The 26,733-nt window shown below is 46.6% G+C and overlaps 1 protein-coding gene across 1 annotated transcript in view; it reads right to left on the bottom strand.

Moving 5' to 3' along the window:
* INTS1 (integrator complex subunit 1) overlaps positions 1-26,733 on the bottom strand; it is a 2,112,141-nt gene that overhangs the window by 751,052 nt on the left and 1,334,356 nt on the right. The window contains exon 26 of the mRNA XM_069647642.1: positions 16,851-16,962. Coding sequence (XP_069503743.1) covers positions 16,851-16,962 — 112 coding nt within the window. The remainder of the gene's footprint in view (positions 1-16,850; positions 16,963-26,733) is intronic.

The following is a 26,733-nucleotide window of genomic DNA, read 5'->3' as shown; positions in this document are numbered from 1 at the left end:
TACAAAAGCGTAACTCGACGAAATCTTCACCCTTGAGGGGCGTAGAAACTTCGAAACGGATCCCCATTGATCGGATGTAGAAACGGTGGAGCTTGAGGCTCTATTTAACCGACAAAATGAGAAAATCTCCTGAAAAAAGCACGAAAACGCAGCAAAAGCTCGAGAGCTACAGCACGAGGACTCCCAACACTTGAACGTGTGGTAAAAATCTGAGGATGGCTGCCAGGGGCGGGGCTTAGGGAGAGGGCAGTCATTGGCTGGGGGCAGTATGACCCAGAGACCAGTGATTGGTTACTACTGAGAAAGACAGATCAGAAACGAAACTGATACTGATTTTTTCTATACCGAGGATTCCAGGCCTGATGACGGGGAATATTCATGAGCATGTGAATCCATGCCAGACCCCATGCTGGAGAAAGTAACTTACTCAATAATGGAGGGTGCAGGGGGGGGGGGGGACACCAGAAGTTCCTCTTGGACTGGGACTTGGTTTTGCAATTCTTAATGGAGGACACTAGGAGTGCGTGGTGTATGAGGCTTCTGGAGCTGGCATAGGGGTGGAGTCTTCTGACACTCCGGGGTGGATGGGAACGCAAAAGGAACAAAGTAGAGGCTAAGGCACCAACACGGGAAAATGAGGAGTGATCAAAGTGTACAAACCACAGGGCCAGCCGGCAAAGGAGGGGAAACAAGAAGGGAAGAAGCGGCGTGCGAGACTGGGAAGAAGACAGGAAAAGGAAAGGACTCTGACTGGGGAGGGGGAAGTGAAAGGGGTTTGGGGGGCAAGTTTATTTTTTCTAATGGCATGGCTACCCCCTTACGGGCACCGGGTCCGGGTTCCTCGAATGAGGAATTACTGGGCCATTCCAACCTTGAAATGCCAATAAAAATGCAATTGAAAAGAAAAAAGAAGGCCAGTAGGGCATACGTGAGGAGGGGCAAGGGGAAGATGACATTGTAAGCCAGGAGAAGAATGACTTCAGATTTCAAAGAGTTCAGCATAAGACAGAAAAAAGCCATTCAGTGACGGATTACAATGGGGCAGCAGGTAATCTGTTCCAAGATGGTTGGGGAAAAGGAGGGAAATTAGAAAGTATTTGAATTTCGCTTTCGCTAGCAAAAAGGTCAGTGGTGAAATGACAAGACAGGTCTAATTAGGGCCGAGGTACAGAGGGTGAAGAGCAGAGATCCCAAGACTGATCCTTACGTTACGCTGACAGGGCGCGTGCTGGAACCAGTGGTTTGGTGTCATGACTGGGTCTGGTTACGCCGCAGTTCCAATCTCCAGTTCTGGGATAGCTCTGATAGACTTGCAGCTCAACAGGCCAGACACCTCAGGACAGCAGCCACCACAGTCCCTTGACGTGAAAAGCCATTTTGGACATGGCAGGCAAAGTGCAGAAGCGAAGCAACCCCGGTCAGGGCTCAGCAGGCAAGATTTGTGGTAGTGGTAAGGATCAGACTCCAAGTAGGGAAGCGCTTCTGGAAGAAGAGCAGCAGCAAAGTTGACCTTAGGCCATAGGTCGACGACCTGCACAGTCCCATGCTCCAGCTTGGGATGGTGCCCAGCACAGTAGAGATGACTTGGCAGCAGATCACAGGACAGTCCAGGGACACCACAAACATCCACCAATGGCAAGCTTTTAGTGCAGGGCATGTGACTAGTGGATCCCACCAGTCCTGGGGTAGAAGCAGTGGAAGGTCTTATCTTGCATCAAGAGTAGCAGGGCTTCACCGGGAGATGGCTTGAGCAATGCCAGTTGTCCGCAGCAGTAGTCTTCCACGTCTTCAATGCAGGCTCCACACTTCTTCTGATTCGTGGCTCCATTACGCAACCTGAGTCATGGCTTCAGAGATGATCTTATCGAACATTTGGGCTCAGGGTTGCCGCAGGCAACCACAGACGAGGCTAGGATCTACTTAATTCAAACAGGTCAGGGCTATCTAATCATGGACAGCCACACACACCCACGTCTGCCCAGCAACATTCATGCTCTGGCTGAAATGTTTTATTGGGACCATATGGCCCCAAAACCCATTTCTGCCAGTCCAGCTAAAAAAAAAAAAAAACACACACTAACCTGAGAGTGATCCTGTGAATTGAATGCCTTTAAATGCATTTCCAGACATCAGAGGGCATGCAGACCAAAAAATTGAAAACACGGTTCACTGCTACCAGCCTGTACTAAAATAAAGGAAAAAGCGATACAGAATACCCCTACAGCACTCCGCTGTAAGGTGGAGTGTGCCACATTAAAAAAGAGGAATTTTCATCCCAAAAAACCTATGGATGTGGGGGTAGGAACAGGTATGTTTTCTCATTCCCTGTATTCCGATATATTCAGGGGCCACTTCAGAGATTTCTGAAATTGCTGGGTCGCCATGCCTTGCTTCAATTGGAGGTGTTCCAAGAGTTGCGGTGGCAGAGGTCACTTTCGGGTTTGTGATTTAGGTTCACCTAGTGGGCGATTCCACGAGCCGGAATCGACCATTCCTAGCACAAGACAGCTCAGGGACATGGCAACGATGAAGAAAGGACCACCACATTGTCGACAACCTTAGGGGACCCCAAAGACATGATGGCCACTGTGAACAAATGGCAGAAGTCGACCCCCTTGACAGAAATAAAGATGCTGGTCCTCCAAGACCCCTATTCTTTCTGCAACTGCAGAGAGGCCTCTTGTTTCACAAGTTGAGTGTCTGCTAAATACAAAGTCCGAAGTCGGGATGGCGACTGATGCAGCGAGGTAGTCCAAGAGGAAGCTGGTCAGCCCACATGGTGCTTCTGGGACACCTACAATGGATTTTAAGGGCAGGATCCTTAGGCCCGAATAGACACTGGTTGTTCCCACCAGTCCACGGGCTGGAGCACTGTTGAAGGCCTTCTGGAGACCAGCAAAGGAGCAGGGCTTTGCCAGGATGGCTCAAAGTGACAATGTGGATGGCTGCAACAACAAACTCCTGCTCCTCAGCGAGATGCTCCTCTTCATAGAGGTCTTAGCTTCAATGACTATCTCCTGAAGGGCTGCAAAAGTCCTCCTTTACTTCAGGTTTTGAGCTGGAGTAACCCTCAAGCCCACAAATGGTAAGGATCTGCACCATTCACACTGGCAGGGGCTACCTAATCAGAGGTAGTCTCTGGCCACCACATCTTCCCAGCAGCAGTGACACCTTGGCCAGCATGTGGACTGGGACCAGAAAGTCCCAGCCCCCACGTCCGGCCACAAACACATACCGCCACTTTGCCAGAAAAGCTGAGGCTTTGCCCAGGAAAGGGCTTCCCATATATAGCAAATCCAGCCCTGAGAGGGTAGGAAAAAGGCCAAAATACACGATGGCCAAAGGGCAGGTGAAAATCTTGTGGTACAGTCATTTTAGGGTATTCAGTACTCTAAAAGGGATTTAGCAGTAAAATGCAAAGATGCACACAAGAAGATAATAAAGATAATAAAAACATGGTAAGAAAATATCTACTGCCATCAGCCTGTCTTGGGCACATCATGCAAGTAACCATAAAGTGGTATTGCATTGTTTTGTCGACTTTACTGAAAAAATTACTTTTAAAAAACGAATCGAAATATATAGGGGGGTGGAGTAAGGAGTTAATAGGGTTGGGGTAGGGATAATAGTATTAGGAAGAGGGAGGATTGGGTAACCCCCCCTTGTCGGAATTGAAACAATGTTATGCGCCTCCTATAGCAACAATTGTATGTGTATTGGCCTACGCCAAGTTGTCTAAACATCAAATGCGAACAAACTCTGCGGCAAGGTCTTGACCTTAGAGAAAGTCATGTAAGTCGCCATCTTGGATTAAGCCGCCATTTTAGGTTCTCTTGTTATATGGAAGTCACCCTGAACATCAAAATGGAGGCCGAATGACATTCTGAGTAAAATTCACACGAATAATTAATATGCCTGCAGGCCACTTGTCGGGGTCGCGAACTGAGACCTTGTCCTACTGTTGACCTATGTGTAAATGTACAACTATATCAGCGAAACTAATCAAAATGCATATATTATAGGATTGACCTGGCAAGGAACACATAGGCCCGACTCCTAGAATGGTTAACTCGCGAGAGGGTTGGCAAAGGGCTGGATAAAGCGTATAAAAGACCTAAATATTCCAATGTATGGTCTCTCTAACTAATGCATCGAACCTTCGTTGAAGTTCGTTACGTTACTCTGAGAGCCGAATAGCTATCCGTTTGTCAATTTACTTTGGTAACTGTTGTAGCTTTTAAATAAAGCACTTGTATGTTCTTTGTAACCTGTGTTGGTGTGTTTCTTTCTGGGCTTCCCGGCCTCATATTATTTTTATGTTTTCACCCCCCCCCAAAATAAAAATGTTGATGAGTTGTTTCTAAGTAATTTCTTTGAAAAAACTGTCAACAAAGGGACATGGAGGCCCATAAAGTTACCAAAAACAAAGTCATAGGGACAAAGTATCCCCACCACACCCCACTCTAAGGTGATGTGTACTGTGTCAAACAAGGAACAAGTTACTTACCTGTAGCTCTTGTTCTCCAGCATGGATTCACATGTTCGTGAATATTTCCCTGTCCTCAGGGAGGCAATCCTCAGCAAAATTAAAGCAGTTTAGCTTTAAGCTAAAAACTGCTTGTCGCTTCTATAGCCTTAAAAGTGTCACTTTGGGTCATACTGTCTTAGCCAATGACACTCTTCCTCCAAAACTCCACCTCATGGGACCATCTTCAGATTTGCTTGTGCATGTAAAGTGGGAGTATGAACCAAGAAGATCCAGAGAGGGGAAGGAGGGAGGGTTTGATGTGAATCCATGCAAGACCTGAGCTGGAGAACAAGAGTTAAAGGTTAAAAAGGTAGCAGGCGCCCCTCTCTGAGCAAAAAGCGATGGCGAACTCTCAAAGTGGGAAAAAAAAACACAGAACAGGTTATCATGCCATGTTCTTTCTGGAGAGGGGCACCTGCTACCTTTTTTAATTTTGTTTTGCAAGGAACTTGGGGTTAGTCACCCTGAGTTACCTGGGGGAACCCAGACGTGGACTCCCTGCTCACTGTGCTCAGAGAGGCACAGCTCCACCTCACTGATGAGGTCCCAACAAGGCTGAAACACTTGTATGGGGTTGCTGTTGGTACTCTTGTTCAGAAGGGAATTGCCATAGCATTTTGGTGCTGGACTGCCCATTTGGGTGGGACAAAGACTGATATGCAAATGGATATTTCCCATCTGTGAAAGGTACAGTGAGCAATAAGCGATGGCTGCGAACTCTCAAAGTGGGAAAAAAACACAGAACAGGTTTATCATGCCATGTTCTTTCTGAAGAGAGGCACCTGCTACCTTTTTGGAAAGAGTTAAAGGTAAGTAACTTGTTCCTTCTTCAGCATGGGGTCTTGCATTGATTCACATGCCCATGAATACGAGCACACAGCAATACACATACACAACCCCTGTAACTGACTCACCTCATGCAAAGAGATTCAGAAGCACTGCTTGGCCAACCCAGTACTCCTCCCTAGAATCCCTATCGACACAGTAGAATCTCAAAGGTGTGGGGCGACCTCCATGTAGCAGCCATGCAGATGTTGAGTAGAGGAACACCAGAGAGAAATGCTGTAGTCACTGCAATGGCTCTGGTGCAATGGAGTCTGAGTCGGCCTGGTAGCGGTCTGTTGGCCAGACGATGGCAATGTCTGATACAGCCAGAGAGCCACCTGAGATTTAAGCCTTCGACAGGGCCAACCCATGTCCCACAGGTCCAAAACTGACAAAAAGTTGAGAAATCTTTCAAAAGTCTTTTGTGCGTGCAACATACAGGGCACACGCAACATCCAGCGAATGCAATGACCGAAGACTGACGGAACCAAAAATTAGTTCAGATGAAAGTCTGACGGTACCTTTGGCATAAAGAAGGATGAGTTCAGAGAACCACTGTAGCTGAGTGCAACGACAAATCGGGAGGTTCACAGGAGAGAGCCTGCAGTTCCGCGACCCGCCTGGCGGAGGTGATCACCACACACAAGGAGGACTTCCATGAAAGAAATTTCAAAGAGGCTCAATCCATAGGTTCAATACAGAGGCCCCAGCAGTTTAGACAGTACCATTTTTAGCTCCCAAGCCGGGGCAGGAGCCTTCATCGGAGGGCTCCTTAACAAGTCTGTGAAACCACTGGAGAGCTTGCCTGGAACCTGGGTGTACTGGGCTATAGCAGTCAGCTGGACCTTGATAGACGCATAAGCAGGGCCAGCGAGAGCAGGTACGGGAGAAGCTGCAGCGCCGTCACGCGCAGCAGAGAATTCTTCTGTGGCCGACACCACACAGTAAAGCGATTTCACTAGTGTTTGTAGCAACCCTGGCCTTGGCCATAATGTTAATACATTCTGAAGGCAGCGAGTAGTGTCCAAATTCTTGGGCTGCTGGGGCCAGGCCGTGAGGCTCGGAGACGCTGGGTCTTCTCTGGAGAGCAGGTCTGGAAGTGGAGGCAGTTTGATGGCTGAACCCACTGACAGATGGAGAAGGTCTGAATACCAGATACGCCTGGGCCACGCCGGTGTAATGAGGAACATCTTGCAGTGGCAACGTCCAAGTGTGCTGAACACTCGTAGGAACAGTGGAATCGGCAGGAAAGTGTACAGGAAGAGGCCGCACCAAAGCAATGAGAATGCGTTCCCCAGACTCCTTGGCTGAGGATACCTGCTGGTAAGCCTTTTACACTTGGAGTTCGTAGCTGTCGCAAAGAGGTCGATTTGGGGGAGACACCACTCGCCGAAGAGACGAGACATTTGTGCTTATTGAAGCTCCCATTCATGGAAGGACTGCAGCTCCCCTTTGAGAGAGTCTGCGATGGTGTTTTGGACATCTGCCCGGAGAAATGGGACAAGAAACATGCATTGAGCAATGGCCCAGCACCACAGAGTTTTTCTCTCCAGGGGGACAGTGGGGGAGCATGCCCGCCCTGCTTTCTGATGTAAAACATGGTGGGCGTGTTGTCCGTGAAGATCCACACCACCTTCCCCTGGACCTGAGACTGAAAAGACTTGAGGGCCCAGAATACCCCCGCAGCTTCAGGACGTTAATGTGGAACTCCTCTTCCGGTAGCGAGACCCCTCTGACATGAGCCTATCGTGTGTGGGGCACCCACTCCTCTAGGTGGGTGTATTGATTGTGACTGCCTGATACGCAAGGATTTGAAAGGGAGTGCCCTGCGCGAGATGCAGGCGAACTGACCACCATTGCAGGGCCCGCTGGAATGCCCGATTGAGGTTGATCTTGTTGGGCCATGTGCCGGTGACATGCTGCCATCTGGCATTCAGAAACTCTTGAAGGGGCCTCATCTGTAGTCTGCAAGAGGAAGCCAAATGGATGCAGCAGGACATCCTACCCAGTAGGGGCTTGATGGACCGGACTGTTGCAAAGGAAGCTGTCGATAGCCGATACAAGGGATTCGCTAGACACAACAAAGTGTCGAGGCAGCCACCCAGAAATAGTGCGTTCTAAGATGGTACTACGCAGGACTTCTAAGTTTATCGAGAATCCCAGAGAAGACAGGGTCTGAATGGTTTCTGTGGTGTGCTTGACTGCCAGCGCATGAGAGCAGGGTCGGATGAGTCAGTCGTCCAGATAATGATAGATGTGGATTCCCTTGCGGTGCAGATGCGCACCACCGGGGCTAAGTATTTGGTGAACACCCATGGGGCCGATTTGAGGCAGAAGGGCAGGGCCTTCAACTGGTAATGGCACCCCTGAACGAAGAAAAGAAAGGACCCTCCGGTGTTTGCGATGAATGGGAATGTGGAAGTACGCATCCTCCAAGTCGAGGGTCGCCAGAAAATCTCCTTCCTCCAGTTGGTCTCGCACCTGCTGCAATGTGACCACCCTGAACTTTTGGGATTTGAGGAACTTGTTGAGGCATCCCAAGTCTAGAATGGGTCTCCGCCCTCCTGACTTTTTCCTTACCAGACAGTATCTGGAGTACACTAGAGAGCCCCAGAGGCACTCAGGGCCTGGTACTGTCCCCCCTTGCTTAGCATAGCTGAAACCTTCTTTAGCAGCTGTGTCATGTGCAGTACTTATGGCAGAACAGGAATCTCAGGGCCTTTATCCTGGAATTCCAAAACAATGCCCCTTTTGAAGGACATCGAGCACCCATTTGTCTGTGGAGCTCTTTCAACACTGATCAACAAATTGCTATAACCTGCCTCCCACTGGGGTGCAGAAGTGGGGGTGCAGGTCTTGGTCCGGTTCAGGCCTAGCCCGGCATCTGCGTCCTGACTGGGGGGCGACGACTAGGCTGTCTTCCACTTCCATAGGTCTCGGAGCGTCCCCTATAAGCTTCCTGGGTGGTTGAATGGTAGGGGTGCGATAGGGGGAGGTAAAACACTGGATGACCTTGAGACTCTCCCTTTAGACTCAGAGGAACGAAAGGACAGCTTCTTCTGCTGAAGAGTGCCTATAGAACACACCATCTCAATGTCAGTCTTTACGGTCTGTAGAGTCTTGTTGACTGCATTTTCAAAGAGGTGGTCTCCATTGAATAGCCTATCGTGTACCTTTGTCTGCACATCTGTGCTCAAGTCAGTGCTACTTAATACGCGATCGCTAAACAAACACGCCTCGGACATCCATGACTTTATCATTGACAATGAGCTAGATTTAATGTTCCTGACCGAAACATAGATTTCCGAGACTAGTGGGCCCATGATAAACCTTGCGGTCCCAGATGGCTATACAATTTATTGCCAAAACAGAGAACAGAAACAAGGGACGGGGGAGGGGGCTTTATGGCAATTATAGCTAAAAAACAACATCTCCCTACACAAATCTTCCAGCCTCTGCAGCGGCTATGAGATTCTCCACCTCAAATTCATTCCCACCCCCCGCAGTTGTGTAAACCTTATCATGATCTATTGCCCACCAGTTGCCATGGATACTTTCAATGACGAAATTTCACATCTCCTAGCAAATCTGAAAGGAACCAACAGTGCTACCCTAATTATAGCTGACCCTAACCGTTGGCGAGGAGATCCGCTAGACAAAGAGGCTATCCTGCTTGAGCCCATTCTAAATAATATTGATCACCATGTTTTGAATACTGATTCTACTAATATCAAAGGAAATATCCTTGACTGATTTGTTTACAAAAATCTTAAAGTCCAGATAATCCACACCACATCTTGCATCTGGTCTGCTCAATTCACAATTAATTTCGATATCTACCTTCAGACACCCCTAACTAAGTTAGCTAATCCTCCCAAATGAATCACCAATCGAAACATGAAGAAGGTGTCACATTCCGACCTCCAAGAATGCATCTCAAATATTATGTCTTCCACCTCAGCGCTAGACGCCGTGACTCGCTTATGGAGCCCTTTAATGCCAGCTTTATTCTCCTCCTGGATAAGCTTGCCCCTCTTAAAACACGGGCGGTCCGGAACAATCCTAACCATCAAACATGCTTGTCATCTGCATTAAAATCCTTGCAAACCAAAACAAGAAGAGCAGAGAGATGCTGGCTTAAATGTCTCTCGACCCACAATAGAAATGCATGGAAAACCCTTGAGAATATCAATAAGGACATGATCCTTTAGTCAAAAAAGAATTTCTACAATGAACAAATCCCGGAGGCTAATAATAAATCTAGGAACATGTTTGAAATACTAAAACTCCTTGAGAACCACCCAAAGCCCAAATTATGGCATTTATTCCACCCAATATGGCCTGTACCAAAATTCAACTAGCCTTTCAAGAAAAAATACTCAAGGCAAGGTAAAAAATTCAAGATCGGATCACTGCTCGAATAAACTCACAGAGTCTATCTTCCCAACTCATTGCTTCCTCCCTAGCCCAATCCCTGGGTCGAACGGAAGTGTGCACTACTTTCAGTTTCACCCAAGTATCCAGTGCTGAACTACTAACAACCCTAAGTAGCATGCAACCGTCTACGGTCCCTGACAATGTCATCCCCCGAAAATGATTTTAGACAACAAGGGAATTTTTCTCTGTTTCTTGCAAGATTCATTAATGCCCCCTTTCGCACAAACACAGTCCCTGATATTATCAAAATATTTTCTATCACGCCCCTCCTGAAAAAAACAGCACTAGATCCCAACGATGCAGCAAACCTAAGGCCTTCTTTCTGAAGGTTTTAGACAAAGAAGCCACTCATCAGATTCAGACTTTCATTGAATCTATCAATTTCCTACATCCGAGACAATCCGGCTTCCGCCCCGCTCATAGCACAGAGACAGCTCTTGTTGACCTTCAGACCCACACACTAAGCCTTATGGACCAGGGTAAGTCTGGCCTTCTGGTCCTATTGGACCTCTCGACCGCATTTGACTTGCTGGACCATAAGCGACTTTTAAATACCTTAAGGAACGCCTGCCATTGTTCTGAAATGACATGCACGTGGGTCCACTCCTTTCTGACAGGGAGACAATCAAGAGTTTGCAGGGGTAACACCTCCTTAGACCCCACTCTGTCCACCTGCGGGGTGCCAGAAGGATCTTGCATGTCGCCGATATTGTTCAACGTGTACATCATATCCCTATGCAGTCTCCTGGAGGAATACGGTGTATTTTGGACAAACTATGCAGATGACACTCAACTGGTCCTGGAGGTCACAGGGAACTATGCTACTGATAGTCTGAACCTTTATAACATCTATAACCTAGTGGATTCCTGGATGGTGGATAACTGGATATGCCTCAATAAGGGCAAAACAGAGCTACTCATCTTTGGCTCCCTAAAATCAAGAGCTAAACTCAATGCCTGTTATCGGTCCTTCCCCATCCAGGACTGTATCATCCAAATAAAAGTAAAAATCAATACACTCAGCGTGCAAACAGACTGTGCTTTGAGTGCAGAATCCCATGTGAGCCTGATCACTAAAAACTGCGCACACCACCTAAAATTGCTCAGGAACATTGGCACGTACCTCACAGAGGATAACTTTGACACAGAAAGAGTCATATTTCTACGCACTGGCAGGGACTGCACTGGCTACCAGTCGCAGCTAGTTGTAAATTCAAAGCAGCCACCTTATTACACAAATGCCTCTATGGGAAATCCCCAAGTTACTTGAAATCAATTACCTCTTGGTATGCGCCCTTACTATCTTTCATATCGACGAATACCTAGCTTGCCTTTTGTCCCACTTTCAAAAGATCAAAAGGACTTGGTAGATCCTTTGCAAAATGTTCAACCAAAATCTGTAACAGCCTCCCTGTAACACTGCGCTCAGAACATAAGACCTTAAAAGAAAAACCTGAAGACACTCCTCTTTGAATAATCCTAAACCCCTTGCTCCGCTTATTCCGTCCTGCCTCCCATGCCCGGTGAACTTTTGGTTGTATTACGTGTATATGTGCGCCTTGATGTCTTCGGGCTGTGGTGTGTTATAAATAAATAAAATAAAAAAGACCCTTGGGGCCGGCTTCAGGCCAAGGGGAGTGCCTTGAACTGATAGTGTCGTCCCCGTACCACGAACCGCAGTAATTTGCGGTGTTTCAAGTGGATGGGGATGTGGAAGTAGGCGTCCTCCAGATCAAGCATCGCCAGGAAGTCGCCTTGTTCCAGCTAGCCAAGCATGTGCTGCAACGTGACTATCCTGAACTTCTGGGACTTCAAGTACTTGTTGAGACGTCTCAGGTCCACGATCGGTCTCCACCATCCCATCTTCTTTCGAACCAGAAAGTATCTGGAGTACACTCTGGAGCCCCAGAGCCACTGGGGGATGGGCTCAATCACCCCCTTTTTTAACATGGCGTGGACCTTCTGCAGCAGCTGTGCAACATGATGTTCTTGTCGAGTCACAGGGGGAATACTAAGACACCTGCTTTGGAACGCCAAGGTGTGCCCTGTAAGAGAGCGTCCAGGCTTGGTTGGGTATTGGCGCCCTGCTCTGCGGGCGACTGCAACGCTGACCTCCGCTACCATAGACTTGGGAGCATCCTCTGTAGGCTTCCTGCGTGGAGGATTGAGTAGGTTGCCTGTATGCCGCAAAGTATTCCATAGACGATCAGCTCGATTTTCTCCTGGAGGAGCGAAAAGACGACGAGCAATGCTGCTGCAGAGTGCCAAGGGAACGTGCTGCCTCCGTGTCTGTCTTTATGGCTTGATGGGATTTCGTCGACCGCCTTCCCGAACAGAATCTTGCTGTCGAAAGGCATGTCCGGCACCTTTGCATGAATGCCCTGGCAAAAGTTTGTGGCCTTCAACCATCCCTGCTGACAAAGGCAAACTCTGTTTCCCATCTGTCAGTAGCCTGTGTCGGCGATGTCCACTGCCAGCGTAATGGCATGATATGATTCCACCTCCCCTTCCTGAAAGCGGGCGAGAGCCTCTGTTTTCTTGTCATCAGGGAGGATTTCCAAGATCGGGCCCAGCTTGTACCAAAGCTCCCGGTCATTACGGGACAAGATAGCCAGAGCATTGGCCGCCTTGATCATGGATGCCGCCGTGTAAATGACTCTCTTCCCCATGGCGTCCATCTTCTTCCCCTCGTCGTCCACGGGACTGATGATGCAGAAGCTGGGTTTGCCGAACATTTCCTTGCGGTAGCCAACTCTACTGAGTCCGGTGACGGTTGTGACCTCAAGCACTTGGGTGCAGAGTCCGGCACCCTGTATTTCTTCTCCAACCTCTCCTGTTTCGTTGGAGCCGTGCATGGGTTTTTCATGAGGGCTAGGCCTTCCTCCCAAATGTCGTGCTAAAAGGGTACCGTCATTATCGTCTTCCTCTTGGACTCCTTTCACTGATGTAGGAAGCCCTCCTTCTTGGTTTCCTTGGGCACCAGCTGGAACAGCTCTGAGTCCCTGGAGATCATCGAGTGAAATCCTACCTCGTCTGGTGGAGAGCCTCCATGAGGGGCGTCCAGGTGCAGTGATTCATCGTCTGCCGGGACGAAGTTCTCATCTTCGTCGGTTTCCGTGGTCATCTCCACACCAGTGTTTGTGTGTGTATCCGGGTCCGCCGGTGGAGTCGAGTCCCGGCATGGTGGAGGATGGTGATGCGGCAGTGTCGGATTCCGATTCATCTTCTCAAGCGGAGGCTGGTCAGGGGCATGCAGTACAACGGGTGCAGGTGCTGAGGGCAACCTCTGCTGGATCTCCATTACTAGGATGTGGAGAGTTGACAGGATGTCCATAGATATTGACCTCAGCTGAGGAGGGAATGATGGAGTGCTAGGCCTTGCGCCATGGTCTTCCTCGTGGATTGTATGGATGGACGCTTGGTCATCCTCGTCCATGGATGAGATGTCCATTGGCAGAACATAAGCCTTGGAAGGCTGCTCTGAGACCTCTTCACCGCCCCCCTCCTTTTCCCTCCTGAGGGCTGTGTACCGGGAACGGAGCTGGTGCTTCCGCCCCCCCTCGTCCCCCAGGGGTGCCCGCAGCCTTAGGCGCTGCCTCGGAGGATGTGTCGCTCCTGAGAGGCAGGGAAAAACAGGTGATAATTAGAACATAGGTCTCGAGAGCCCTTTTTTAAAGTATGGATTTCCTTCCAACTACTGGGGATGACCAACGTGTCCAGGATTTGTCTAAAAGAATTTGTAAATAATGATGGCCCACTTTTCCAGGTCCCTCTTCAAAATTAAGCTGGCAACCCCATCTGGACTGGGAGCCCGGGAAGGTTTCAGCTTTTGAATAATGTTAAAGATTTCCTCCACAGAGAATTTGAGACTGTTTGTCATAGTACAAAAGCTTTATAGGAATAATCTCAGGGGGAGCACTGCTTTTATAGTACAGATCTCGTACATAGTTATACCATAAGGTTTCAGAAATTGGATTAATCTCCCTTTTATCAGTGTGCTCAGAAGGAAAACGGTTATAAATATATGCAAATTTGCAGAGCGAAGCTCATTAAACATGATCTGCCACTGGGCTGTGGTGGTAGAACCTTTATACCATTTCAGCCAGTTTTTGTACCGGCTGTTTAATCAGCCCACTGCGTCTTGTACTTCCTCTGAGGTTAAAGCTGATTTTTTTGTTTAGCTTTCCTAATACTATCAAACATTTTCCGAGATTGACTCGTACAGCAATTATTTTTTAAAAGTTTTTTTAAAAATAATTTCAATAGACTTTTAAATGTTTTCATAATATTCATTCAAATCACTAAAACATTCTGGGCCTGATTCATTGAAGTGTTTTATAATGGTGCAATCCCATATGAAAACGTTCCATGAATCAGGCCCACTGTTTCTTCGCAAATAAGTTATTTTTATGATAATAGTATTAAAAGTATTTACATTTTTTTCTGTCCAGACATGCATATTTACAGTCATGTTGACAGTGCATATGCCAGGGATTAATTTATCTAGCTTGTTATTTTGCAATTTAAGTGTTAGGTTTGCTACCAAATGGACTGTTAGACTATTAGGAAGAAGCTTATTGTTTAGGACAATTGTAAATAAAGGGCCAGGCACAAGAATGTAGTTGATCCAGGAAAAAGTATTACCATTTGAGGAAGGGGCTGGGAGGGGTTAGGCTCCATGTAAAGAAGGAACAAATGTAATCTCTCCATAAAAGAAGGCCAGACCCCTGGCCGCACCCTTATCATTTTTGTCATACCAATCCACTTCCATTGCTGAAATGCCATGAGAACTTTTAACCAGATCAAGGTAGTAATCCTTCCCCAGGACCAAGGCTCTCACAGGGCGACATTGCAAATGTAAAACACTGGCAATAATCAAATGGCCACCAGGACTATAATGATTACATTTGTCAATCACCATTTCAATAAGAAACAAAATACTCATAGTCCCCATACCTCCCAGAGGATCGTAGACATTTACAATCAAGATTCGCTGCAAAGAGGCAGTTGACAGTTAAAATAGTGCCAGGACATTGCCATTCTTACAAAGGGACAAATTCAAAAAACAAAATTCATTTTTTGTACCAATAATCAACCCTGTAAACCGTCGAACCAACGCATTGCGCTGTGCCAAACTCTGCACATTTTGGTATCTATAAAACTGATATCGACAAGTCAACCAAGTCTCTTGCAGAATAAAAAGGTCCGACTCCAGTAAAAAGCATTGGCGCTGCAATTTCAAAGTGAAATATTTCAAACCCCTTGTATTCCATAGAGTTAACTATCAGTGTTTTTACAGTTTTAGTTGTTGGTCAAGCTACCTCATCAAAATCTCCCTCATTAAAACATGGGTTCTTTGACTTTAATGTAGCGTCTGAAGCCAATGCCAAAATGAAGCCAAAACTATTATCTGTACAAACAAGTCCATCTCTGCAGCAGATTTGAGAGATTTTCTTCTCAATGGGTGTGTTTCCGGTGGTGTGAATACTGTTGAAACTGTTTTCGGAATGTTGTTAGTTCAAAGCCCATACAATAAAAAACTTTAGTATAAACCCTTATTAAATCAACAATTACTGGAGAAATAAAATATGCAATTGCCCAGTTGGTTTCATTATCAGTAGCTGGAATTTCCACCAAAGAGATGTCATTGGTTGTTAACATGCATAGTTGTGGAACACAGTGTAACAATTGAAGAATGTAATTACAGTTCAAAAAAGGGCTGGCCGAGTCCCGTTCCTCGTCTTGCTGTTCAAGTCTGCCGCCAGAAATAATAAAATCCACTAGCCTAACAAGGCCAATCTTGATAATTTGCTGCTCCTTGTAAAGGTTGGTATAAAAGGAGAATAGTGCCTTGAGGATGGTGAGTGATTCTGGTTCCAATTGTTCCTCTTCCGATGTCTCAGAGGTGTTTAAAGAGTCATTGATATCTGTTGAGGAGGCATATGAACATTCAGCAATCTGTACTAAGTCAGGTGACTTTGCGAAGATGCTGCAATCGCCCCAATGATATTTGCTGTGGGGTCGGTTGAGTGCCGTGACACGTTTAAATTAGGTACTCCCATGGAGATTCTTTGTAAACCAAGACATACATTGAGCAAGGAATTATTGTCAATCAGGTCCAATCGAGAAGTGTCCCCTGTTATGTAAGGGGTTGTTTCTTTATTTTTAGTTATTGTTCTCATCTCTTTATGGTCTGATGATTTAGGTGACAAGGGTTTAAGGAAGGCTGCAATTTTACCTTGCACAATACTTATGCTCTCTAGAGCCCCCATTCCTTTTACACAGGGATTGGCTTCAATGTCTTCCAAGCTAGTTTGTGATTTACTTTTCCACCTTTTCTTAAAATTACAATTTGTGCCAAAACACGGCTGTGAGCGGCACTGGCAGTGCTCCTTCACTGATATCTTCAACGTGTTGCTGATATCAACCTCCAAACTGCTTTCACACTTGCTACCGTACTTGGACAACATGCACGCTCACGCGCTGTGCCCGTGATTTTAAATTCTCCAGCCAGGCAAGGTGATCCGAGCCAGGCTCCACTAGGTAGAGAAATTCAATGCAGAAGTTTTTATTTTAGTTACACTGATAGAATTTCTCCACAAATGTGATGAGAACAAAAATAACACTGCTGCCAAACGGTTCTCACACTTGGACCATCAAGCACGTTATACAAAGAGGTCGTCATTTTGTCCAGCAGTGAAACATTTCTGGGGTTGCTTGTGGTGTCGTGCAGAAGGGATGTGACCAAGCAGTTCGAGCTTTACTGTCTCTTTTGGGGTGGGACCAAGCCTGATTTGCATACTATCTTTTCCATTTCTTTAATCGCTTAACAGGCAAAGAACGATGGCCTGGAGAGTTGCCCAGAGCAATGCCAGTGGTTAAGATTAATTCCAAGCCTTCCAGCCATCGCCACCTTTGCTTTGCTGATACCCTTTTCTCCAAAACAGATTTTGGGTCGATCTGGCATTTTATTTACTCATGGTTGCTGTAATGCCCAAATTATCAACTTATGTGTTCTAGTACTGTATCACTTTTCATCCCACTCAAAGTTACTACTTACCCTGAGGAGGCCCAAGTGTTAGTAGAATGACCATAGCATGTACAACCAGGATGTGCATCGTCGCTGCTTCTCCAGTGGTCCAGCGAAGGAAAACCTGATCCTGGGACTCTGACTAGAAAAGAGAAAGCAAGAAAGATACAAAATCAAGATAACATCATATTACCTAATATGAAACGTTTATCTGTGATGCTCCATACTAGTGACTGATTTTCTTGTTAGTAACTTAAAAAGGAAATTGGTAGTCAGATTTATCAGCATGCAAAGTTAAGATTGGTAGCTGGGTGTGTGCACATTCAAACGCACAATTTCGAAAAACTCACTTAATTGCACAATGACTGTTAAGGTAGAAAGTCCCGTTTTCTCACTTGAGTGAGACCTCTAATATTATTGCTGTCTGTTTGTGTGTCTTGAACTTTTTTTGGGTGTGCAGTCTTGGTAGCCTATAAGGCCATCAGGAGTTGGGATACTCAGAAAGCACCTCATTTTGTCCCTTAGTGAGTTTCCTCACCTGACAGTGTTTCAGAAACAGACTTGTGGCATCTGTATACATTTACTTGCATTCACTGTGATGTAGCCTTTTTACCTGCAAAGGTAGCCATAAAATGACTACATATGTTTATAAAGTCCTGTGATATGACCCTTTTCTTTTTGGTCCTTCTTGTACGAGTTCCTTGGTGGGAATGGCAGCTTTTCTTAAGTAAATTCCAACTCAGAGCTAACAAAGGCTCGCTCACTGAATCAGATCCAGTTTCAGATGGATGAGGGGCTTTCAGACACCTAAATCAACAACTCGGTCTATGCCTCTTTTATTGCCTGTGAAACTGGCAGTGAACCTGTCCAGCACTCATTGGGTCAGCAATACAATAGATGGGTACCCCCTACATCGCTGGCAAGAGAGGAAACAACCAGAAACAAGGCACAGAAATCAAGCCAGCGGATATAAACAAGTCCACTATAAACAACACAATCCCACCAGTATTCGGGGCGGTCCCTCAATCAACTCCTCAGATCACTACACATAATACATAGACAAGTTTTTTTAAAAAAATGTATTTATTTTTCTTTATTTAATTAGAAACATTAAAATGATTATTAAATAGATCAGAGCTCATATAAGAGTAAGTATAAATATAAGACAGTTATACAACATAAATAAAGTGCAAAATGTGAAGAAAAATTCTAATATCACAATAGAGCTGCTGGAAACTTGTGTAACGCTCACCTGATTCCCGCAGAGGCGCCGGTCTTGACTGGGTGAATGCCGTATCTTCAAAGGTGATGTGTAACACACGGTTGGCTCTTTGGGCTGGACCTCTGTGCACTGTATGTCTGACTCGAAGAGTAAGATGTCTGCAGATAGAAAATATGGGATTAATGAACTGGGGTTATTGGGTGCCTCTCTCCTCTTCCCTTTCCCTTCTCCTGTAGAACCCCAAAGGTTAACGCCCTCACCTTAGGTAAGTGAACGCTGAGCTCTCCATCTGCCTCGGGGCAGGGTGCCATAACCAGTTTCTTCACTGGATAAGGGTGCAGGCCTCTTGACCTCAGAGGACTGCTGTCCGTCGTTAACTGCACGAACGGTAAGTTCTGGGCACTTCAAATGTCTTAAAAGTCTTTTGTAATGATATCTCTTGTTTTGTAGGGTTCCGGCGATGGCGGATGGCGGGCTGATGAGAGTTGAGGATCAAACCCGTGTGAGGAATAGAAGCACCTAGAAGCACGTAAGTAAGCGCTTGTAGCCTGCTTCACGATGCGCACTAACTGTCCCTTTTATCTTGCAGGTACAAGTTCGGAGCTTTAGAGAAGCTGAAGGGTGCTGGAATACCCACTGGATTCGGCGTGGGAAGGAGTAATGGCACGTGAGTAATAAAGTTGCCCAATGTCTTTAAACGCACCTTCTTTTGTCTTTCAGATGCGGGATGCAGCGCCGAAGGCCTCCGGAGCGTGCGCAGAGCTGGTAAGCTTTTGTCTTTCAGATGCCGGAATGCAGTGCGAAGACCTCCGGAGCATGCGAAGAGTAGGTAAGCCTTTGTCTTTCAGATGCCGGAATGCAGCGCGAGGCATTGGTGACAGCCGATGGACCAGGTAAGAGATGCGCTGCCACTGAAGACTGTAGTGCTAACCTGTTCTTTCTTTGTCTTTACAGGTGCTGCTGAAGACTGGATTCCAGGATGGTAAGCCTTTGTTCCCTTAGGCCCAGGATCAGAAGCAGAAGACACGATGAGCGTTCTGCTGCAGAGAATGCAGAATAACGCAAAGCATGATTCATCCATCGGGTGTGGTTTAAATAGCCTCCTGTAGTGCTTAGGTGTCTCCTTCCACAGCCACGCCTAGGTAAGAAAAGAGTTCCTGCTTTCCAGAAGAGTTCCAGTGTTCTGAACCTAGGGAGTGGCTCCTGCCCCACCCAACAGGAAAAGTAGTCCCAAACAGAAGAGGATCAGGGGTTCAACTGGCAGGTAAGTAAGCAGCATGGTCTGCTGCAGGTAAGTCCACCCAAACATTATGAGCCCGGCGCTTCCAGCGCTGGGACTGGGCATCTTTATGAGCCTGGTGCCACTGGCGCCAGGACAGGGTCCAAAAGGTCCCAATTGGGACTGGCTGGCACTCGGAACCGGGGTTATGGGTCTGCTTCCAAGGGAGTCGGGCAAGTCCTGATCTTTTGGAAGCAGAGATCCTGACAGCACCCCCCCTCAAGGCCCCTCCCAAACCGGGCTTCTCCGGGGGTTTGGGCTTGTTAGGAAATGTTCGATGAAATCTTTTGATTAGACGAGGCGCGTGGACATATTCCTCAGGTTCCCAGGATCTTTCTTGGGGACCGTAGCCTTTCCAGTCAATCAGGTAAAATAGTTTAGATTTGGAGATCTTGGAATCCAGGATGCTTTTGACTTCAAACTCGAGTTCTCCATCAACTAGAATAGGTTTTGGAGATGTAGTTAGTCGGGTTTGAGGTTGCACGGGTTTTAATAGAGAGACGTGGAAGACCGGATGTATCTTCATGTGAGGGGGCAAGTCCAACTTGACCGCTACTGGATTTACTATGGTAGTGATGGAATAGGGACCAAGGTATCTTGGGTTGGATGTGCGTGGTCCTTTTAGAGGTAGATATTTGGTAGATAACCAGACTTGATCTCCTACTTGATATTGGGGGGCTTCCTTCCGATGTTGGTCTGCTCCTTTCTTGTATTGTTCTTTAGCCCTTTGAAGGTGAGAAACGGCTTCCTTAAAGGCTTGGGTGATTGTAGAATGCAGGTGGTCTACTGCTGGTGTTCCAAGATCTTGGAGTGGATCCAACTCCGAGGTTCGAGGGTGACTACCGTATAAAAGAAAAAACGGGGTCTTCCCAGTTCCCGAGTGGACAGAGTTACTGTAGGCATATTCGGCTATTCAAAGGATATCTTTCCAAGTTTTTTCAGTTTGTTGTAGCATGCAGCGCAAATACTGTTCCAGAGTTTGATTGGTCCTCTCGGTTTGTCCGTCGGTTTGAGGGTGGTGGCTGGTCGAAAGTCTCACATCAATTTGAGCCGACCGACAGCAACTTCGCCAAAAATGAGAAATAAATTGACTACCTCGATCTGAAATTAGAACTGAAGGAAAACCGTGCAGTCGGACGATGTTTTCGAGAAATTCTCGGGCCAGAGTTGCTGCTGTTGGTAAGCCTTTGAGTGGAATGAAATGCGCCATCTTGGAGAATAGGTCCACGATTACTAGGATCGTATTGTATCCGGAGCATGGAGGTAGATTGGTGATGAAGTCCATAGAAACCGTATGCCAAGGGCGAGGCGGGATGTCAATAGGGCGTAAGAGGCCGGCTGGTTTTTCCTTTTGACTCTTGTTTTGGGCGCATACTCCACAGGACATTATAAAGTCTCTGATATCTTTTTTCCAAGACGGCCACCAGAAGTAGCGCTTGATCTTTTCCGAGGTCTTGGTCATACCGGGATGTCCTTCCATTAAAGAATCGTGATAACAAGAGATTACCTTTTTCTGTAAATCTGTGCTGGGCAGGTATAACCGTTCTTGGAAATATAATAGGTTGTCCTTCACCGTAAAGTCCTTTCCCTGCAGATGCCAATTCTGTATGTCTGCTGGAGTTACCAGTAGCCTGGCTTTATCCTTAACTTCCTCTATGGATTTTGTGGCGATTACACCTAGAATTCTTTGTTCGGGAATGATAGGTACAGGTTTAGGATTGATCAAATGTTCTTCCACTCCCATCCGAGAAAGGGCATCAGCTTTACCGTTTTTTGTACCAGGTCGATAGGTAATTATGAAGTCAAACTCGGCAAAGAATAGTGCCCAACGGAGTTGCCTAGAGGATTGAGCTTTTGCGGTTTTCAAATATTGCAGGTTTCGGTGATCTGTAATCACAGTAACGGTGTGTCGGGCCCCCAGAAGATAATGCCGCCAAGCCTTAAAGGCGGACTTGATAGCTAGAAGTTCCTTATCAGTAATAGTGTAATTGATTTCAGGAGGCGAGAATTTGCGGGACCAAAATGCCACGGGATGCAACTGATTGGTTACTGTGTCCTTTTGTGATAGAACTGCCCCCATGGCAAGGCTCGAAGCATCAGTTTCAACGATGTAGGGGAGTTCTGGGCGAGGATGTTTTAAGATCGGTGCAGAGATAAATCTAGTCTTCAAATTCTGGAAAGCTTGTTCCGCCTCGGTAGACCATTCAAAACGTTTGTTTTTCTTTAACAAGGCGGTGATGGGCTGGACTATTCGAGAGAATTTGGGGATAAACCTGCGGTAAAAGTTAGCGAAGCCTAACATGCTTTGAACACCTTTTACAGAGGATGGCGATGGCCATTTGAGAATTGCATCGACCTTCTTTGAATCCATACGCACTCCGCTAGGTGATAATATGAATCCCAAGAATTCAACTTCAGTCACGTTGAAAACACATTTTTCCAACTTAGCAAAAAGTTTGTGTTGACGCAATCTCTCGAGGACCATTTTCACGTGTTTCCGATATTCAGTTTCCGATGAAGAATAAACGAGGATGTCGTCAATGTAAACAACAACACACACATCTATGAGCTCTCTGAGGACATCGTTCATAAAATATTGAAAGGCGGCCGGGGCATTGCAAAGTTCGAAGGGCATGACCTGATATTCAAATAGCCCATACTTGGTGCGGAAGGCCGTCTTCCATTCATCGCCCTCTTTTACTCGTACCAAGTGGTAGGCTCCTCTAAGATCCAGCTTTGTATATATGCATGCTTTTCTGACTTGGTCCAGGAGTTCAGGGATCAAAGGTAACGGATATCTATTCTTAATGGTGATCTGGTTCAGGGCGCGATAATCTATACAAGTTCTAAGGTCCCCTTCTTTTTTTGGAATGAAGAACAAAGCTGAGGAAGCAGGGGACTTGGAAGGACGAATAAACCCATTCGCTAGGTATTGATCCAGGTATTGTCGGAGGTGAAGATTCTCAGGCTCGGTGAGGGCATAAATTCTACTACAAGGAGGAGTAGATCCAGGTATCAGGTCTATCTGGCAGTCATAAGACCTATGAGGAGGTAGAGAGTTAGCCTGATCCTTCCGGAAAACATCTTGGAATTCTAGGTATTCAGGAGGTAACTGGGGAGCCTCCGAGGAAATTGCTGCCAGTGCAACACCAGGTCGAGGTTGACAAGTAGAGACACATTCTGGAAACTGAACCGTTCTTGCTCGCCAATCGATCTGAGGATTGTGCTTCTCTAACCAAGGAATTCCTAGAATAATCTGGAACTGAGGGGCCTTGATCACATCGAACACGATCTTCTCATGGTGTCCATCTTGACTTACTAGCGTCACTTCTTGGGTGGTATGCGTTACTGGTCCGGAGGCTATCTCCGTACCATCCACCGTAGTAATGACGTCCTTTACAGCCTTTGGACAAAGAGTCAGATTCATCCTCAAAACCATTTCATGATCCACATAATTGCCGATGGCACCGCTGTCGATGTAAGCTTCAATCGCATGTAATCGATCCGGATGTTCAGGGCTAATGAGGACCATAGGTATCACGAAATGCGAGGTCACGGAACTGGTTTTAACGCTCGGCAAGAGGACCTCTATTCTTGTCGGGCGAGGTCGTTTCCCTGCTCAGAGTTTGTGACCCTGGTAACTGCAGCTCCTACTGCCTTCTTGGCTGGTTTCACCGGACAGTCTCCAAGAAAGTGCCCCGAGTTTCCGCAATAGAGGCATAATTGCAGCTGTTTTCTCCTTTCCCGCTCCTTTTGTGTTAGTGGTCCTTTCAGGCCCCCTATTTGCATGGGTCCCCCGGAGTCTACTCCTTTGGTAGGAGTTGGTGGTTTGGAAAATACTCGAGCATCAAACTTGGAACGATCGGCCTTCCTGTTCTGCAGTCTGTGGTCAATTTGAACGACTAAGTCAATATAGTCCGAACAGTCTTGCGGGGGATTCACTACTTGGGATAACACATCTTTGAGCTCTCCACGTAGACCTCTATAAAACAGCGTAATCCTTTTGTCCTCAGGCCATCGAGTTTCCACTATCAGTCTGTTGAAAGACGCAATATAAGCCAAAAGGTCTTGATTACCCTGTCACAATGAAAGGAGCTCATTGTCCAAGGCCTGCCCCTGTGAATGTCTTGCAAACAGTTTTTCCATACTGAGCTGAAAAGCTTGAAAATCATGGAGAACCGGATCATCTTGATTAACTAGAGGGATCGACCAGTCTGCTGCATTACCACTAAGGTACGAAAGCACGAAAGCTACCTTAGCTTGATCAGTTGGAAAGGCTGCTGGCCGGCATAAGAAGTGCAACCGGCACTGATTAATAAATACTGCAAACCTCCAAAAATCGTTCGGGCGGAGCCAGAGGTACATTCCCAGGTAGGTTGATCTGCATTGGGTTCGTAGAGGATGTTGAAGGAAGATTTGCCCCTGATGCGGGTAACGGAGTTTGTCCGGCTTGTGACTGTAGCAATTGTCTAGCGAGATCGTCTTGTTCGCTCCTTGGAAATAATCAGTTCCCTTCTTAGAGTATTTGTTTCCTGACGGGCTGCATGCACTTCTGCTCTTAGTTCCCCAAGTAACTGGGCTAGCTGGTCGGTATCCGAGGTTTCCATAGCGCCTGGGTGGGAGTTTTGCGGTAGGCTTTGCGATCTGTAACGCTCACCTGATTCCCGCAGAGGCGCCGGTCTTGACTGGGTGAATGCCATATCTTCAAAGGTGATGTGTAACACACGGTTGGCTCTTTGGGCTGGACCTCTGTGCACTGTATGTCTGACTCGAAGAGTAAGATGTCTGCAGATAGAAAATATGGGATTAATGAACTGGGGTTATTGGGTGCCTCTCTCCTCTTCCCTTTCTCTTCTCCTGTAGAACCCCAAAGGTTAACGCCCTCACCTTAGGTAAGTGAACGCCGAGCTCTCCATCTGCCTCGGGGCAGGGTGCCGTAACCAGTTTCTTCACTGGATAAGGGTGCAGGCCTCTTGACCTCAGAGGACTGCTGTCCGTCGTTAACTGCACGAACGGTAAGTTCTGGGCACTTCAAATGTCTTAAAAGTCTTTTGTAATGATATCTCTTGTTTTGCAGGGTTCCGGCGATGGCGGATGGCGGGCTGATGAGAGTTGAGGATCGAACCCGCGTGAGGAATAGAAGCGCCTGGAAGCACGTAAGTAAGCGCTTGTAGCCTGCTTCACGATGCGCACTAACTGTCCCTTTTATCTTGCAGGTACAAGTTCGGAGCTTTAGAGAAGCTGAAGGGTGCTGGAATACCCACTGGATTCGGCGTGGGAAGGAGTAATGGCACGTGAGTAATAAAGTATCCCAATGTCTTTAAACGCACCTTCTTTTGTCTTTCAGATGCGGGATGCAGCGCCGAAGGCCTCCGGAGCGTGCAAAGAGCTGGTAAGCTTTTGTCTTTCAGATGCCGGAATGCAGTGCGAAGACCTCCGGAGCATGCGAAGAGTAGGTAAGCCTTTGTCTTTCAGATGCCGGAATGCAGCGCGAGGCGTTGGTGACAGCCGATGGACCAGGTAAGAGATGCGCTGCCACTGAAGACCGTAGTGCTAACCTGTTCTTTCTTTGTCTTTTACAGGTGCTGCTGAAGACTGGATTCCAGGATGGTAAGCCTTTGTTCCCTTAGGCCCAGGATCAGAAGCAGAAGACACGATGAGCGTTCTGCTGCAGAGAATGCAGAATAACGCAAAGCAAGATTCATCCATCGGGTGTGGTTTAAATAGCCTCCTGTAGTGCTTAGGTGTCTCCTTCCACAGCCACGCCTAGGTAAGAAAAGAGTTCCTGCTTTCCAGAAGAGTTCCAGTGTTCTGAAACTAGGGAGTGGCTCCTGCCCCACCCAACAGGAAAAGTAGTCCCAAACAGAAGAGGATCAGGGGTTCAACTGGCAGGTAAGTAAGCAGCATGGTCTGCTGCAGGTAAGTCCACCCAAGCATTATGAGCCCGGCGCTTCCAGCGCTGGGACTGGGCATCTTTATGAGCCTGGTGCCACAGGCGCCAGGACAGGGTCCAAAAGGTCCCAATTGGGACTGGCTGGCACTCGGAACCGGGGTTATGGGTCTGCTTCCAAGGGAGTCGGGCAAGTCCTGATCTTTTGGAAGCAGAGATCATGACAACTTGCTGCCCAATTACAAGCTGGGTAATAATCACCATCGTCCAAAATAAGTCCAAGTCAATGTCGAAGGATAAAATCCACTCGAGAGAAGGGAATCCCTCGGGTGGAAAAAATCCTAGCCAACCGAATATAGTCAGGATGGTTTCAAAATGAATTCGAAAATGGATTAAATCCTGATAGTGGCAGCAAAAAAAGTCGTTAGTTCCGAATCTAGAAGTTTGAACATTGCAATAGACAAGAAACTGAAAGGTCTTCACAAAAATGATATTCATAAACCCATACTCTAAAAAGTCTAACATGGGATGCTATACGTCAACTACTAATGTGACATGCAAAATAAACCACAAATACGTAAAACAGTATCGTGAGCATGGCGCCTTAAACCAGGTAGTTTCGATGGAAAACACATCTAGCTGGATTACAGATGATGTCCATCTTCGTCAGGACGTAGCATTCCCGTATAAACATTCATGAAGATTCATCTTTGTCTTGAAATTACCTACACAAATGTTATAAATTAAAAAGAGACACTAAAAATGTATGTTCTCCAAACAGTGAAATAAAGAAAAAGAAACGAGAAAATAGTAATGCTAACATCAAAGCAGCCTTTCATATAGGCCGCACAATCATTCATACATAATGACCATAAAATCAAGTGATCTGAGGATCCCGATGAAGGACCCGGTCCCCAACACTGGGTTGGGACGTGTATAGTGGCTAGTAGGGGAGAAAATCTAATTACCATGATCTCAGACCCTTTGGGGGTGGGCCCAGAAGCCTGACAAAAAAGTCCAGGAAATAGCGATCCGGCCACACCAAAACAAATCACAATTGAATTAGATCTGTAAAAAATGAGAGAAAAGAAGGCCACAAATTGGTCATGAATTTCTCTGGTTAACAGATTCGAGCAAGATACAAGCAGCCAAAGAGAAAACCAGAAGTAGAAAAATAGATAAATATAACTCTAATGAAATAAACATACAAAAAAATACATATGTATAGAAAAGAGGAGCCCAAAAATGGGACTGCCCATACGTTGAAGATAAATTAAAAGAAATTGAGAATTAAAGTGAAAGAAACGAATGAGTGATGCAGTGGTATCCATAAAAATAAATAAAGGAAGATCCTGCACCCAAAGAAGAAGGATAGAACCAACATCATAGTTGTCATTATGCTCACGATTGATCAAGCCCAGATCTGTCAATCAAGAACCATCAACAGATGATTCCTTAATGTGTACAACAACCTCAACTACATGTACAGAATCGGATGTCCGAAGGTTCCCCAGAAGGGTGA

This window comes from Ambystoma mexicanum, chromosome 2q (genome assembly GCF_040938575.1).
Source record: "Ambystoma mexicanum isolate Mex_15411 chromosome 2q, UKY_AmexF1_1, whole genome shotgun sequence".
Taxonomy (NCBI): Eukaryota; Metazoa; Chordata; class Amphibia; order Caudata; family Ambystomatidae; genus Ambystoma; species Ambystoma mexicanum.
Note: the sequence above shows the minus strand (reverse complement) of the source record. Positions and strands in the feature narration are given on the sequence as shown.